Source organism: Pygoscelis adeliae, unplaced genomic scaffold, assembly GCF_000699105.1.
Source record: "Pygoscelis adeliae isolate BGI_AS28 unplaced genomic scaffold, ASM69910v1 Scaffold171, whole genome shotgun sequence".
In the NCBI taxonomy this organism is placed as follows: Eukaryota; Metazoa; Chordata; class Aves; order Sphenisciformes; family Spheniscidae; genus Pygoscelis; species Pygoscelis adeliae.
This window is the reverse complement of record NW_008824186.1, coordinates 5,998,292-6,015,732: the sequence shown is the minus strand read 5'-3', so window position 1 is coordinate 6,015,732 and position 17,441 is coordinate 5,998,292. Positions and strand designations below refer to the sequence as shown.

The 17,441-nt window shown below is 39.9% G+C and overlaps 1 protein-coding gene across 1 annotated transcript in view; it reads left to right on the top strand.

Annotated features, from left to right (window-relative positions):
* ANO5 (anoctamin 5) overlaps nucleotides 1-17,441 on the top strand; it is a 61,410-nt gene that overhangs the window by 39,231 nt on the left and 4,738 nt on the right. Inside the window, exons 14-25 of the mRNA XM_009334585.1 lie at nucleotides 254-388; nucleotides 1,634-1,739; nucleotides 1,829-1,889; nucleotides 3,541-3,692; nucleotides 7,508-7,582; nucleotides 8,275-8,497; nucleotides 11,015-11,184; nucleotides 12,269-12,366; nucleotides 12,631-12,761; nucleotides 14,460-14,665; nucleotides 15,726-15,907; nucleotides 17,025-17,130. Of these exons, the coding sequence (XP_009332860.1) occupies nucleotides 254-388; nucleotides 1,634-1,739; nucleotides 1,829-1,889; nucleotides 3,541-3,692; nucleotides 7,508-7,582; nucleotides 8,275-8,497; nucleotides 11,015-11,184; nucleotides 12,269-12,366; nucleotides 12,631-12,761; nucleotides 14,460-14,665; nucleotides 15,726-15,907; nucleotides 17,025-17,130 (1,645 nt within the window). The remainder of the gene's footprint in view (nucleotides 1-253; nucleotides 389-1,633; nucleotides 1,740-1,828; nucleotides 1,890-3,540; nucleotides 3,693-7,507; nucleotides 7,583-8,274; nucleotides 8,498-11,014; nucleotides 11,185-12,268; nucleotides 12,367-12,630; nucleotides 12,762-14,459; nucleotides 14,666-15,725; nucleotides 15,908-17,024; nucleotides 17,131-17,441) is intronic.

Sequence of the window (17,441 nt, the reverse complement as noted above, 5' to 3'; positions counted from 1 at the left end):
GAGTGATTTTAAAGCTGGAGCTTCTGCTAGGAGGAAAAAAAGGGTCAAAAAAGGACATATATTGTGTTCATTCAGCTTGTGTAACTCCTCACAGCTAGTTTCAAACCCCATTTTTCCAGTGTACATCAGTGTATTTACTCTTCTGTTAAATGAGAATTTTGCCAAGTGTTTCATTTTGACTCTGGCCCGTTTGCTCTATTGCAGTTTTAAACTTTGCTTTGTATTCCTATTAATTGCATTTTTTTGTATTCAGGAAGTACTATGGTGAGAAGATTGGAATCTATTTTGCCTGGCTAGGATTTTACACTGAGATGTTATTCCTTGCAGCAGTTGTTGGCTTAATTTGTTTTCTTTATGGCTTGTTTACAATGGATGAAAATATGAGCAGGTGAGTGTAACGTTGAAAATCTCCTGGGCTTATAATGGGAAAAGCTAAGCAACGTGAAAATTTTGTTCTTGCAAAAAAACAGGTAACAAGCTTTTAAATCTTGTCAGAGCAAATTTGTTCTTCAGCTATCTTTATGGACTGAAGTGGTGGTGGACAGCTATGCAGAACTTGTGACTATTAATTAGTAAGACTCAATTTGTAGGTGAAAAGCAATATTTTACTGCCATTTGGCAATAGCTTTTAATATTGGAGTACCTGCAATGCATAAAGTCCTAAGAGTACCACTGACATCTCTCAAAATTGTTTTGAGTGTTTATTGTTGCCTTAAGCTTTTCTATTTTAATCTCTCTTGCAGAGTAGTCCGTTGACCTTTTTGTGTAGGTCATCATTTGTACTAACTACCAAAAGCACGAGTACAGGACAGATCAGCAGTGTTCTCCCGTCAAAGAGGGATCCAGTATCTCAGAAATCAGAGTTTGCTTCTTCTTAAATAAGCATTGCATTTGTTTCTTCAAGGGTCCCAAGATTTATTGTATTCAAGGATTTGGGGGGGGTGTGGTTTGGGGGGTTGACATTTCATTGCTCACTGTTTTGTTTTGTTTTGTTTTTTTATAAGAAGGCTTCCAGAAAATTTTGAGTTTTAACCATAAAAGGTGAATAACAAGTTAAAATTCTCACCCATTCCATTGAATTATGTCATTTTGAGACTTAATTTTAGCTAGGTTCAGAATTCACCTGGGAATACTGCTATACATGTTCAGATTTCTCTGGATACTGAAGGACCACCATAGAATTGTAAACTTCTCCCACTGTAGTAGTTAAATTGAAGTAGCAAATGTTACTGTAGATAGCAAAGCTGAATTAATACTCTGCTTTCAGAAAAGGTGTTTTGAACGCATTACTAACCTGATGAGAAATAAAGTGGTTTCTGTCTCACCTGAAAGCAGTGCATGTGCAGTACAGCTCCTTACAGGCTTCCGATTCATTACTGATAGAATCGGAAAGCCCATTCCAAGTGAATTGCTAGTTCTGCTCCGTGTAGCAGCTGCTACATTTCTTGGCTTGCCCTGACCAGCTACAGGTTAACACCAGTGAATGTGACAAGACTTGGCATCTTCTCTGTGAAGCTGCAGATGTTGAGCTTTGAACAAATGAAGCTGTTAATTTTTTGTTTTTTAAATAAATTTCATATAGCAGCTCTTAAGATGCTATGAAAACAGATACTGTACCATATTTTCTCCTCAGCAAAGAAATCTGTGACCCTGCAATTGGAGGAGAGATCATCATGTGCCCTCTTTGTGACCGAGAGTGTGAGTACTGGAGACTGAACACCACCTGTGAGTCCTCAGAGGTCTGTATCTGGTTCTCCAGCCACTTGTCTTTTTAGTTCATACTGAAAACTGTTTTGGTACCGACCTGTTCCTGTGTATTCTGTTGCAGTATTCCCATTTGTTTGACAACGTGGCAACTCTCTTTTTTGCCATTTTCATGGGCATATGGGGTGAGTACATTTGATAAGTTTTATGTCAAGCAGTAAGGAGGTCTTGGCCAAACTGCCGAGGGACCCTGGAAGTGGGAAGAAGAGGAATAATGGCTTCGCTTTAATATCCTGCCTCAGATGCAAAAGTGATAAAAGAGTAAAAATAATTTAAAGTTACAGAGGGATTGGACTTAAACAAAACCAAACAAAATACAGCAGATATCTAGGACATCATAAGCATTGCATACTCTAACTGCTAACATTTGTTTCTTTCCTTAGTAACCTAAAACAGAGTGGTCCAGCCTTAGCAGTCCTTGTAAGAGTCCTCTGCTGAGCCCTGCACATGATCACTGTCCCTCTGAGGGAGTAGAGAGCTTTTGTGTCCTTTCACTGGATGGTGGTCCAGCACTACCACTTCATTAGCAGCGCTTTTAGGATGCGAATCAGTTGGCTTCTATGCCAGTGAAGTTCATACGTTATAGTATGTTTTGATGATGCAGAAATAGGTGGATTTCCTGACTCCCTCTATACGCATGGTTTCACACCAAGTGATACTTGTTCAGACTTTAAGATCGTATTGTTTTGAATACATGTTCTTTTCTTAAACTGTGTGAAGGTTTATAGATGCAGGATAATGTAGTTATTGTTTCTTATTTCCTTAAACACCTTGTCTCCTGTTTCATACTGTTTGTATGAAATATCATCATTAAATCTTTGATTTGAATATAGATATTTCATTAACACACAAAGATCTCTGTGTGCTAATAGAAAACCTATTTGTGTATTTGTTACCAAAGGACCTAGCCACTAACTTTTTCGTAGAAAATGCTCAAAAAAAAAAAAAAATCAAATAAGATGTTGTATGGCTGTTTTCCTAAACTTTTCTTGGTTTTAAGCACTAGCCTTTGAGTGACACGGATTAGTCATTCGGGAAGTAGCAGAAAATGTTTTTAGAACTGCAGAAGATAAGCTTTCCTGTGTTTGTGTAAACTGTAAAACCTCTCCACTTCAAATAAGAACAATGAGATTACCAAAGGGCTACATTTTACAGTAGTTTATAGAGGGCTTTTTAAATGTTATATAATAGTATAACTTTTATAGTTGTTTATTTTATATATGAAATCAGTTCTCTCTAGTGTCTTAAAAATGTCTTAAGCCAGCCTCACTCTTGATCGTATGAAAAGCATCAGACGTTCACCGTCTTTAAAATGACCATGATATCAAATAATCATCAGAAAGCAACAGAAATCTTTGAACATACTACTTGAAAACAGTTCTGCTTATCTGTAATAGTTGTTCATGTGTTACAGGTTTATACACAAGTAATTAGTTGAATCATCGCGTTCCTTTGTTAGTTCCCTGTTGCTATTTGCGTATGAAAAGTAGTTAAACTGTAATTGAACATGGTCGTCATAACCATGGAAATACCCATACTCTGTCTTGGCATCTTCCTTGTCATCCACTTCTGGAATTCAGTTAGCTAATAAATTGGTTAATCCATATTGTTGTCTTAGCTGTGAACTTTACTAGGTAGTCAATAAAAATAGATGGGTCACACTGTGAGGATAAATGCCAGACTGCAGAATAGAAGCCAGTGCAGAAATAAGTTTAACTTGGTTCATGAACTTGTTCACTTCTCCCTTAACTGTATTTTAACATTTCCAAATTGCAGTTACACTTTTCTTGGAGTTTTGGAAGAGGCGGCAAGCTAGACTGAAATATGAGTGGGATTTGGTTGATTTTGAAGAGGAACAGCAACAACTCCAGCTGAGGCCTGAGTACGAGGCAAAATGTACCCAAAAGAAGAAGAATCCTGTAACTCAGGTAATGAGCCTGCTGGGTTGACATGCATGCAAATTCAGTTGTGTGCTGAAAGATAGTTTGAAATCAAAACAGGATTTAGTAACACGTTTTCTCACTGAAGGCATCCAGTTGATGAGTGCCGAGGTTTGCGCTCTGATTGACTAGTATCGGAGATAAACACTTCAACGGCCGAAAGCAGCGTAGCTGTGTTAGCGTCAGTGAGTTCTGGAGCTGATAGCCCTGCCTTTCAAGGGTCTGTTTACCCTGGCGCGGGGCCACTGCGGCGTGGCTGTCCTGCTTTCCAGTCTGAAGGTAACAGTAACCGAGGGCGCTCAGCACTTCAGCCTCCTCTTGCACATGACAGGCATGCCCCATCTCTTGGACCAGGGCTCTCTGCCTGCAGATGTCTTTTGTTACCTGGGCTTTTGGCACGGAATAAATGAGAACATGGCCGGTTTTTGCCTCTGGAGTGTGCATAACTTTCATTAAGTATCCTCTATTGATTTTAATTTTCACAGGAAAGCGATATATTAAATCAGGAATACAAAGGCAAAGTTTATAGCTTTCACTTGGCTAACACCATCTTTACAGTGTCCTTCACATTTCAAGGTAGCATTCTCTGAAGTCTTCGTGCCTTTAAAAGCACTCTTTCTCATCCCTGCCCAACATACGAAGAAGCAGTCGTCTTGATCTAAAATCTAAAGATACAAAAGTGGGACTAGCTGTGGTTTTGTTACTGATATACAGCCACTTCGGGGAATGCGAGAGAGATGAAGGTTGCTGAAGCCCTTTGTCTGAAATCTAATTGAGATACAATTAACCACACTATTTAACTCTGTTAAATGCTCTATGTAAATACCTACTAGATGTTAATTGTCTTCATTTAAATTTAATTTAGGTAGGAGTTAGTTGACAAATTTAAGGATCAGATGGTTGCATTCCAATACAACATCTACCACCTTAATTTGATGTATTTTTAAATCATCCTTCCTCTTCCTAGAATTGCATATAAATAACTTGTTTTCAGTAGTCATAGGTAGACTTAGATAACACAGTCTTCAGAAAAGAAATAGAAGCTTAGCCAGAACATGGGAAGCAGCATTGTTCTATAAACAGTAGCCCTGTCTTTCAGGGTTTCTCTCCTTAATTATTCGGAAATATATACACTAATCTTGTTTCTCATGAGAGGCAATTCTTCTGTCTCTCTTTCCCCTTCTGCACGTGCAGCATTAATGCTGTTGTTTCTTGTACGCTGTAGTCATGCAGAGATCTTTGATGACCATGCACTGTGATTTTGAGTGTAGCTCTGCCGAGGTATTGATTTCTGCATGCTCAGGAAAACAGTTTCAGGTAAATTAGTTTTTGATTAGCTAGTTCACCTAATGGAAAACAGATCCTTGCCGGTTGCATGTTATTTGCTAGTTTGCAAATGTGTATGCTCAGTGTATGCTTCACTTCCTTTCATGGCTGCACAGTGACCAAAACCAGCTGAACCATCTGTGGTTCTGCTGCAGTTGAAGGAAAGAGCCGGGGGAAATCGCACAGACGGTTCATGGCCCTTGTGTGCTCTGAAGTAACGGGCTGCAGCAGAGGGTAATCGTGTGAGGACAGGGAAGTAATGGGCTGACCCGTAGGCAGTGGTTACGTGCAGCATGGACCAAAACCCATAGTCTGGGGAGGTGAATCAGCCGCAGCAGCAGCCAGAGGTGGCATGGGTGAGGTGCATTTCTATAGCTGTCTGAGGGAGAAGATCGTTCTCTCTAAATTCATGCAGATCTCTTGGGTAGGATGGTTTATTTGGACTTTATTTTGGAAACAGAAGTTGGACCGTGATATGTTTTTATCTCAGAGTGAGATACTGCACTTTTTTGTGTTTTCTAAGTATGCATTAACAATTACCATAAAAATTCAATGACTGTACAATCCTTTTATTTTATGACACATCAATTTATTACCTTGGTGGATTTTCAGAAGCTTTTGTGAGGCAGGGTTTAGCAGTGATCCTTATCAATACCCAGTTATAGCAAACCATACGGGTTGGCCACACTGTAATGTAGTTTCCTTTCATTAGGTAATGTGCAATACTGAAAATGAGAAAGGACGGTGATTTCAAGTAAGTTAATTCTGCATACTGATAAGATAACATGGATCTTAGGTCCACTGAGTTTCCTGTGTCCCAAGGCTGGCTTTGCTTTGCTCAGAAAATTGTTTCCTGGCCTCGATTCAAAGTTCTAGGTGCACTGAAACAGAAATTGCCCGTCTTGAGGCTTTAATTAACACCTCATGTGGTCACAATGCTGAACTATTTAGCTAGATCATAGCTAAAATCTGGTTTTGCTGATTACAGTAGAATCTTAATTTACATAAATAATGAAACATTCCATTCAAATTTGGGCTCTGTCACTGCACATTATTGCCTACATTTTGTTCTAAAGTAGAAAACTTGTTGAATAGTCTAGAATGTGTGAAACATCTGTTCTTAGTATAGAATATACATATTATTAATACATAATAGGTATAAAATGTTATGAGCCTATGTAAAGCCACCTGATATCTGTGCTTGTATCTTATCTTCAGCTGTCTTTTATAGTTCTGTTAATAGAGCCTTTAACAGTTTTCATCATCAAACAACTTGTTGTGACTCGAGACTACAGTATTGGTAATTGTGTTTAGTAAGTATATTTAGGCAGATACAGGCAGTATATCTCGCCTGAGAGAACAGCACATTGCACTTCAAACAAAATCACACTGGTATGAGCATGCCGATCGACTGAAGAATATCGCCATCAAGAAGCCACGCTTGTAAAACAACTGCTACTGCTTGGTGGTGTCAGGGAGAAATGTGCAGCTCAGTTATGGCCGTTGTATTCAGCGTAATTACACCGCGTTATACCGGTGCATTCGGCACGTTCTGGGCTTTTGTGCAACAGGAAATAAACTCTCTTCAACACCACTTTACAGGTTCAGTATCTTCTGTTGTCAAAACAAGCGTTTCCTGATTCAATATACTTACTGATAATATACTTAATACTGCGCTCACCTCTAGTAATCGGTGCCCCTTTGTCCAAGAGGAGCGTAAGCATACTACAATGCCTTGTCCCAAAGATTTATCAAGTTCAGATTATTTTTTCACTAAATATTCTTCCACTGGCATTAGTTCTTAAATGATCCTTTCTTAATACGTGTAATCTGATATTTTAGGAATTAGAGTTGGTTGCGAAAAAGAGACCTTTACACGAACATGGAAAGTTGTTCATGTGCTATATGGGGATACTCGCTTGGGTAAGACCTAGCTGCCTGATGCTGCAGCAGAGATTGGCAACTAATGAATGTAGCCATTTCTTCAATTAAAAAAAAAGAATTGAAGGAGTGGAGGAAAACGCTCTCTGGCTGTGTGGAAAAACATGGTACATCCAAATAAATGACCATTTTAAGAAATCTCGACATGAAGAATTTCTTAAAGTTCAGTCCAGTTTTGGACGCAGAGCTGTATGACAGCTGACGTAGCATTACAGTAATAGTTCTGTCCTGTTCATCTAATGAAGGAGGTGGTCTTTCTCTTTCAGCTACTGATTGATTTTTGCGAAGGTTTAACCATTCTTTCCAAGTACTGTCTTTACTTCTAGCATTGTTATGGCCACGTCTGTCCTGATCTTTTTTCTCCCCCCAGCACATTCAAAATCGTGTCCTATCTGCTCTTTTAGAGAGGGGAGTTCTGAATGGTTTTCCTCAGATGTGGGCACTTTCACACAGCTGATGAGAGCTCTGTGTGCCGCTTGATGTTAGAATAAGATTATGGATTTGTGAACTGTGCTGTGCTTGCTTGACTGTTTCAGGAGATGGAGCCTTATTTGCCTATAACTAGCCAGGCTGTGCGGTTCTGCATCTCAGGAACTACAGTGTTGTTCTGGGTGAGCATCTTTTTGAATCATCATTTTAACATACATCAGAGTTGCTGATCATCACTAATCACGACATTAACACAAGCTGGTTTTAATCATGATATTAACACATGCTTTTATTATTGTCCTGCAGATTTCCTGCTGTCATGCAAAATGCGCTTCAATTCAGATTAAAAAAAAAAAAAGACCTTGGAAATCTATATTAATTAGTAATTTGATTGGACATTTTAGCGTAGGGATAACTTTTTCTCTGGCTTATGTGCTGTTAACAGACCATACTGAAGAAAATTGTGGTAAAGGCAAAAAAAAAAAAAATATTATTCACTACAATGAAATATCTACACATTCCTCTGTAGAAATATCTGCAGAGTGAATTTCAGGGTGGACAACATAATCTAACTTGTCCATTCCATCTCCATTTCTATGAGTCTGTATCCTTCTGAACTATTTTTTTTTTTTTAATTTTGGTATTAGATTGTCTGCTTTTCTTGTGTTAACAAAATAATTGTTAGGTACAATGTATGTAATATAACAAAGCATTTTGCCTGTGTACTTTGCATTTCAGTGCTGCTGATCTCATACCCATAAAGAACAAAATTTAAACACTATAAAGCATGATGATTTACATCTTATTTCAAAAGTTGCATGCGTCTAGCTATACCGAGCTGTAAGTGTATTTCATGTTTCTGTCCTTTCCTTAGGTGTCTCTGATTATAGCTAGCATGATAGCTGTGATTGTGTATCGTCTTGCCGTGTATGCTGCCTTTGCCAGCCTGATGGAGAACACTCAAAGTTTACAGCCCATCAGTGGATTACTGACCCCTCAGCTGGCAACTTCAGTCACAGCCTCATGCCTGAATTTTGTCATCATCATGATACTGAATTTCTTATATGAGAGAATAGCCATCTGGATTACTGATATGGGTAAGTGGTGTACTTGAAGACAAAACTTTCAAGGAATTACTAAAGGTAGAACCCATCTAGAGGTGCTCTATGTAGTTGTTCTCAGCTCGGGCGCAGTGGGAGCACTAGGACATTAGTCTGTAGCTTGCAGCAATGACTCAGTTGTATCCATGGCCATACTGAACATTTTCCCTGCATTTGAATAATTATCATAAGCTGGTTTCTCTTAGTATAATGTTTACTTATATGAAAACTAGCATACAGAGACAAACAGAGTTCTGAACGCAATTAAAAATTATCATGTGTTATATTAGAGCCACCAAAGCAAGATCAAACTGTCTTGGTTTAGCAGTATTTCAATTAGAAATCCTGAAGATGTATTTTTAAAAAATAGATCACAGCTTTCACAGCCATCTTTACAAAAAAAGGCTAAATAATCATGTCTCTTACTTTGGGGGGAAAAGGTAGGAGGCTGGGGGATGGGATAGGACTGTATATTTTCCAGGGTTTTCTCTTGGCACTATTTCCCTTAGCTGTGGATTTACAGGTTTGGAGTTAATACAGACTGAAGGCAAAGATTGAGCCGGTTGAGAAGTTGAGCCCAAGATGTGTTATTGTGGCTGTAGCCGTTGGTAGCATTACCTGCGGGAGGCTCACTGCAGAGCTGGAGGAGCCTGCAGGCAGGCAGGCCCAGAAAGATCTGTTGGCTTTGTAGCAGATTTTATGTTTGACTGTTGCTTGCTTGCTGGAAATATCCTTCCCTAGAGCCCTTCTTACGTATTTTTCTTTGTTTGCCCTTGATGATTTAGATGTACAAGTCCCTGCAGGTGCTTTATAGAAAGAAATAATTGCAGAATATTCAGCTGGGGGGGAGAGCTGAAAGTATTATGTATTTGTAGTTTGTACAGCTGTCATAAAAACAGTTGGGTGATCTTTTTTTATGGGGTCTTACAAGCGGAATCAAGAATTGGAAGGTGTTTCTGGCAGAAACTTAAAGGGATGTTGCATTGGCTCTATTTTGATTTATCCTGAACCATCTCTTGTCTCGGAGATCTGTATTGTTTCTCTCACTTGGCCAAATTAGACCAAAGACAGAACAAGTAATAAGTAAAAGTGCCCCTAGCAAAAAAAAAAAAAACAACCACCAACCAAACCAACCAGAAAATCATCATTTTTTAATCTTTCTTTCTCGAGGGGCATGAATTATATAAGCATGAAGGCTCAGCAATGTTGTTTTGCTGCTTGCAAGCGTGGAGGATTAATTTCTTAAGTGTCAGCACTACCTGTGGTTATCCGTTACAGAGGGAGAAATAAATGTTTACTTTTATGGGACTGCTGCCCTCCTCTGGCGGCCGTGGCAGCTGCGCTTGGCCCAGGTTTAGAGACACGGTTGGGTCCAGGGTATGAAATGTGGGCTGCAGCCGTCAGGAGTGTCTGTTCGAACTCCCTTCACTCTTGAATTCCTTAAAAAGGTTAGGCCAGATTTTGTTTTCAGATGTGCAGGTGTAACCTATCTCTGGTGCTCTAGACATTGAGTGTCTGACATAAACTTTTGAACAGCTCACTGCCAATAAAAATATTTTAATGAGCTGCATCCTAGGCAGACTACCTCACCCGAGTACTGCCTTCTCTATATCGGGTTCCCAGTAAATACCTTCTGTCATGCAAACTTATGCAAGCTTGGAAACGTTAGGTTACTTGGCTATAAAATAACTTTGCCATAGGGCAGGTGAGTTCAACATGTCTGCCAGGTCCTGACCAATTCAGAGGGACTTGAATGCCTGTGGTGTATTTTCTTCCCCTTTCTCCCAACTTGAATTGGTTATATGTTATCATTTCACAGTACACTTTACCAATAATGTGCTTAGGGCTTCCTGCTACCTTTAAAAATGCAAATGTGATGGAGAATGTGATTACAAAGGCAGCAAAACCTTAAGCAAAGGCTTGGTGATGTTCAGTACCACCGAGATGCCTGTATCCTTCCCTGTTCTTCCCCCTACTATGAGTCTCATCTTTCAGAGAGGCACAGGGTCCATCCTGGTCCATCCAGTTTCTGCTGATTTCAATATAAAATACACACATACAGCATATTGAAAAAATCAGTACTGTAACATACTTCTCTACCACAAAGAAAAAAAAATTCTTTATCATGTGCATTGCTAATAGTGGAATTTTCATCGTCTAGGAGACCCTGCTAGTTAATGTTTGAGATTCATCTTGGATCTCCTAAAAACAGTGTAAGATTTGGGCATGGGCAAGTGCTGGTAGACAGTACAAAGAAGGGGAAGTTGAAGCTTATAAACGTTTCAAGAATGAATTTCACTTCCCTGCCTACTCAGAACATTGCATTGCAAATTAAGGATAGGGTGTCTGAGAGCCGGAGCTCTATCTGCTGAACAGTTTGAAGGTAGTTTTCTTCCCCCCCACCCCCCCCACTCCCCCTTGGGATATAAAGGCAGTGTGGGTGATGAGTATTTATGAATCTGTATCCTTTTAAAGGGAATAAAGGAAAATAAAACTACTCTTTTCTGGTTTCAGAGATTCCCAGAACTCATATGGAGTATGAGAACAGGCTCACTATGAAAATGTTTCTGTTCCAGTTTGTCAACTACTATTCGTCCTGCTTCTATGTGGCCTTCTTCAAAGGGAAGTTTGTTGGTTACCCAGGTGCCTACACGTACATGTTTAATCGCTGGCGAAACGAAGAGGTAGGACTTTCTTGATTAAGGTGGATTGAATAATAATAAACTACTTTAAAATCTTTGTCCCCTCCAACCTGTGCAGTCATAAATTGCCAGCTGCAGGCTTGGTCTGGAATGAGCTGCACCTCAGCTGGCCATCCTGAGGCTGATGGAGGGGCTTCCAAGGACTCTTGCTGCTGTTGCTAGTCAGTGAAACACCAGCAGTGAAAATCAGTGGCCCTCGGTCCCAAGGGAGAAAAATCTAAAAGCTTTTCTTGGCCCCAGTTCTCCTGAAATACCAATGGATCTCGCCATAGGTCTTAAAAGTGATACTCTAGGTTGAAGAAAGCAAGTATAAATGGAAATGGTCTCTGGCTTATGGGTGTCTTCGTAAGCTTTTTGAGGCACTACATTTTCAGAGAAACCATCTGGTAAGAGGCGCATCTGTAAGCTTTTGCTTTTTTCCCCTCATTTCATTGCTCATTATGCTGTTTGTACAGAGATGAGACAACATTTAATGTGAAGCATTGCTTGGGAGTCAATAGTGGAGGAAAAACTTCATGCAAAACACAATGAAATAATGCAGTGCACTTATTGATAAGAGTATCTCCTAATACTGGTCTGGCTGCTAAATTCTTAAGCAGCAAACAGCAGAGACCAGACACTGGCAGGTATTTAAATACCTCTGGTGTAGGGATGTGAATAGAAAATGCAGGTGCTTGGTAGGTCAGGGTTGGTCTGGTGTTGAGAGCTAGCCGAGCGCCGTAGATTCACCTTGCTGGGGCTGTGGGGTGGCTGCTGCATGCGGATCCTGCTGCCCCACCTTTGTGTATCTGCACAGTGGTCAGCCTGAAGCATCTCTGAATTACTCTGTCTTTAAACGGTCGTTATGTTTTGGTGTGTGTTTTTTTCAAGCACATTGAGCATTGAAAGCCCTTCTGTAACAGCCTTCCTGAGGGGGTATCTTAGCTGGCAGTCCAGGTGAAACTTAAGTATCGTCCTGACAAGTTTTAAGAACTCTTCTTTCTTTCATTTATACAGTAGTAGAATATAGTTCATCTGGGTAATGTCCATTATTAATGTTCATTAACCCCCAGTTTGTCTCTGCCAGTGCGATCCTGCGGGCTGTTTGATAGAATTGACGACACAGCTCACCATTGTCATGGCTGGCAAACAGATCTGGGGAAATATCCAAGAGGCCGTTGTACCGTAAGTTATCTCTTACACAGAGATGCCCGTGTTACAGACAGAGGAAATTCTTGGAAGGAGTGATAACAAGTATTGCCATATGAAGAAGCTAAGAAAAATTCTGTAAATTAAGCACAAATTCTGACAAGTAGATTCATTTCATAGAGGCTTTTGGCTTCTTTTTATGAAAGCCATGCTTGTAAAAGCACGTTGCAACAAGGAGTTTGCTTAGAGAAAGATACTTGATTTGCTTCTCTCATTGTTAACTTTTTTCTGCGTATACAGCTGGATTTGTAACTGGTGGGGTCGCCGGAAAGCCAGAAATAATCCAGAAAATTTATACAGTCGCTGGGAGCAAGACCATGATCTGCAGATATTTGGAGCCTTAGGCCTGTTCTATGAATATCTAGAAATGGGTGAGTTTAAAAATACACATTTGGAATTGAGGACAAGACACCTGTACTGACAGTTCCAAAAAAATAGCTTCTCAATTAATTGTTACGGGTTGATGCCACCGCTTTCATCTGGTAAACAGTAGATGATTAACTGCTGGAAATCATTAAATAGGTCAGCCCAATTAAAAAACCCAACGACCTGCCTTTGCATCTTGGAGTGCAGGGAATTTCACAGAAACGCTGCAAAGACTGTTTCCCTCATTTGAATGGGGAACATTATTCTCAGTGCAGCCAGCTGTCTCGATGTCTGTTCTGTTCTTGTTCCCAAGCATATTCTCAGCTGATGTCAGTGGAACTGTATGTATGGGATGAGTGCCAAATATGCTGTAAGGATGGGTACTGCAGGTCTGGATCAGAGAGAATCCATTTAGTTTTAGGTTTGCACTGATTAGTGCTTCAATACAGTCCAGTAGACCAGCAGAGGGAGCACGGGTAACAGAATAGGATTTTTCCAAGGTAATGTGAACAGGTCAGCGTATGAAATTACTTTACAAAACCTGAGAGACTAAAACTAGAAATTGAAGCCAAACTAAATGTAAAAGACACTAAAAAAATATTAGTATTTGTCTATTAGAAGGACAAAATGTGTTGAAAAGTGCTCCCGTGTATTGTTTTATTTGTACAGAAATAATTCTTGCCTAGAGCTTTGCAACTGTATTGTTGTCACTTCATACACTTCATGATATTTCGTGCAGGGCTGTGATCTTGTGAAATTCATACGCTAAGAACCATCAGTGTTGTCAGCCGTGCCTGTTAATAGATGTCCTTGCTCTTCCTGAATTGGAACTGAACCAGAATGCTCCAGCATTGTCCTGGGGCTGCTAAGCTAGTAGGAATTTTGTTGCTTGTCTAAGATGAAGAACTGATTGCTGAAATCATGGAAGAGCTGATGACTGGTGTATGGAGATTTATTTTTATCCACTACCTAAACCAGACAAGATGTTGTATTTCCTGTCTTTAAAATATAGTGGCAGTATTGGCTCTGCACTGAGGACTGTCACATTCTGTACCAAGAGACATTTCATTTTGGTAATGACTAAAGGGATTGTTTGCGTCTTTTATTTGCAATTCTTAAACTAATGTTAAGACTCCCCACTGGAACTATTATATACAGATTTGGTATTAATATTTTGACTATACCAATAACAATAGGTGGAGGTAAGGCTGTGATGAAAGTAAAAGTATTTCTTCTTTTTCGTTTAGGAGAACGGGCTTGCTCTGTACAAACTGCAGGAGGGGAAAACTAGCCATTTTATTTTATTTTAAATGACTCTTCTTGTAATTCAGAAATTTGATGTATGAGTACATTCCCATTCCCCTACAGTTATATTCCATTCACGAGAGGACAACTGCAGCATCATGAAAGAATTAGTATCCAGCACTGCGGGCAGCACCATTTGGCAGGACCGGAATGCCCCGTTCCCTTGGGTGCTGCTGAATGGCAGCCGTACGAGACTAGAGAAGTGTCTTGGGGCTGGGGCAGGTTGACACTTAGTTCAGGCCAGGGCTGGAGATGACTTTTTCTGCAGCCTGGCAGAAGTTCGCCATTTGTCTGCAAGTGGCAACTTGCATGTTTCATTGTCACCCTGAGGATACTTCTGTAGGGGCAGATTTTGGCACTTGGGGCAGATTTTGGCATTTTTCTTTTCTCCCTTGCAGTCATTCAGTTTGGATTCATTACTCTCTTTGTGGCGTCCTTTCCCCTGGCTCCCCTTCTTGCTCTGATGAATAATATCCTGGAGATTCGAGTAGACTCCTGGAAGTTAACCACTCAGTACAGGAGACCTGTGGCTGCAAAAGCACATAGCATAGGAGTTTGGCAAGAAATCCTTAATGGAATGGCCATTTTGTCTGTTGTCACCAATGTAAGTACGTTAACTGTGCTGCATCAACTTTGATTCTTCCATGTACTCAGAATTTGCAGATTTAAAAATCAGCTGATGCTTTTTCTCCTTCATCAACAGTATTCACTTTATCACATGCTACCCTATGGAGATATGGTCAAACCAATTGGCTTCTCCGAATGTTGACGACGTGCAGCTCCCAATCCACATTTCATTGAACCATAATCTTTCATTCACTTGTCTGTCTTTTCCAGTGTTTTGGAATGGCGTAAGTCAGTCTGAAGCTTAGTCTGATGAAGCACACTGATTGTCCAGAGGGGACAGGAGAGGTGGATTAATTCTGTCGGCCGGATGACATTTCTGTCTTGTCATTATGAGGCCTATTCTATGGGAATTCTGCTCGTTCAGCTGCTTCTGGATGCCTCTGTGGGGGCAATGGCTCAGAGTACTTGTTATAAACTGGAAACTAAATGCTATGCTAGTATTTCATCTTAAGTATAAAGTAAAGCAGGCTGCTGAGCAAAAGAGTTGCCTCTTTTTAATGTAGAATAGTAAACAGTATCAGATCTGCAAGTATCTTAGGCAACAAACCCACTTGCAGGTATTGCCTAATTAGCAAGGTACCTGAGCATCCTAAGTATCTCACGTTTCCAGGCAAAATGTGCTGGTAGCCATTGTTTCCTTTTTAAATACAGCTGGAGAAAATGGCTCCCCTTCTTTCATAAAGTGATCACACACTGGGTTTGAGTTCATCCTTTCTCACAAGAATTCAAAACCACATCTCCTCTTTCACTAAGGAGTGCTGTTGTCACAGATAGAAGACAGTTTGGTGTAAGGGTATATTTGGGATTTGGTGCCTCTTGTAATTGACTATTCACATATTTTGTTTAGTGAGTGCTGGTCCTTGCAGCAGAGGCTGCAGTCAGCATCTTTACCAAGGTAAAGTGCCCTAATCATGCTCACCCTTGCTTAAAAGATCCTGGGTTATGCCACAGAGTCACAGTACCAAAACCCCTTTATGAATCTGCTCACAAGTTTTGTGTGCTACTTCCTTAACTTCTTTTTCCAACTTCTTTTTCAGGCTTTTATTGTTGCATTCACATCAGATATGATTCCTCGTTTAGTTTACTACTATGCTTATTCTGAAAATGAAGACTCGCCTATGTCTGGGTACATAAACAATAGTTTGTCAGTGTTTCAAATCTCAGATTTTCCTGACAGAAACAAGCCTAAGCTGAATCCAGAAAACTTTGTCATATGCAGGTTGGTGTTGGTGTAGTAATGAATATTTTATCACTTTGTTTAGAATACAGCATAAAAAGTCCATGCAGATCTAAGTAGTCCACTAGAAATTAAATTATGTCATTCTCATCATTCTGAAGTGTGAGATGTAATACTCAGGTTATTAACAAGGCAGTGCTTGAGATGGTAAGAGATGGTAATGCAAAAAAATCACCTTTTTGTTATTTTAAGAGAGTCTCATTGCTAATGTGTTTTTGTTTGGTTTTGGTTTGTTACTTAATTGAACTGTTGCTTTTTGAGTGATGGAGGAGATTTCTGTCCCTAAGGTTGCAAACTTCAGCCTATATTTTCAAAGGTTTTTAGGCTGCAATGCCTGAGTGGACAAGAAAGTATCATTAAGGGGATGTTTAGATTCCAAAGCTGAAAAAGAGATATGGTATTTAAAGTCAATCGTTATTGAGCTGGATACCACCAAGGATCTGGGCCATCCTGCTTTCATTAAAAAAATAGTCCTTTCTCGCTAGAAGAAGCATTGGAGGTTCTAGAAGAATTGAGAAAGAACTTTGGAGAAGTCCATGGCAAAAGAAAAGTACTTGATTTGATGCAAAATAAATCCCAAAACAAACCAACCAAACAGCCCCCCCCAACATTTTAAGAAGCAGCTACATTTGTATGATATTTTAGCTTTAAAGCCCCAGGAGTCTTTATCCTATTTATACACGTGAGTGTAGAACACGTGCTCAAGACTGTCCTTCCATTAAACCCTGCATCTGTCCAGAACGTAACCTGTCAAAATCTGTCGCATTTGTTCAATACTTGTCCGTTACTGTGTGATACGTTCCATCACTCTGTCCTGTATCATTTGATCATTGCCCCCCCCAAAAACTAACCTATGTACAAAATTTTACTTCTCACACATCCTCACCTCTGTCGCTGTGAAAATGAGGGTGTTTAAGCTAACATAAGGTAGAAACAAATTGAGAGGCAACCTTTTTCTGCAAAAGGAAGCAGACCATTTAAAACAAGATGAAAAGGTTCCTTAAGTGACAGCTGTATTTGCCTGTAAGTGTCACTGAGCTTGTAGTCTGTCTCAGACTGAATATGACACTTCACCTTTGCATGTCTTTCTATCCAACAGGTACAGAGACTATCGATATCCTCCAGATCATGAGCGGAGATACTTACACACTATGCAGTTTTGGCACATTCTTGCTGCAAAACTGGCCTTTATAATTATTATGGAGGTATGTTCCCTGCAAAGTTTCCTTCTGAAATTGGTACCTTACAGATTCTCTAGGTAGTTACTATTGTTACAGAAAATAGAATTGCTGAGAGTATGAAATAGTTTCTTCCCTAACTAATACCAAATACTCGTAGAATCATAGAATCGTTTAGGTTGGAAAAGTCCTTTAAGATCATCGAGTTCAACCGTTAGCCTAGCACTGCCAAGTCCACCACTAAACCATGTCGCTAAGCACCACATCTACACGTCTTTTAAATACCTCCAGGGATGGTGACTCAACCACTTCCCTGGGCAGCCTGTTCCAATGCCTGA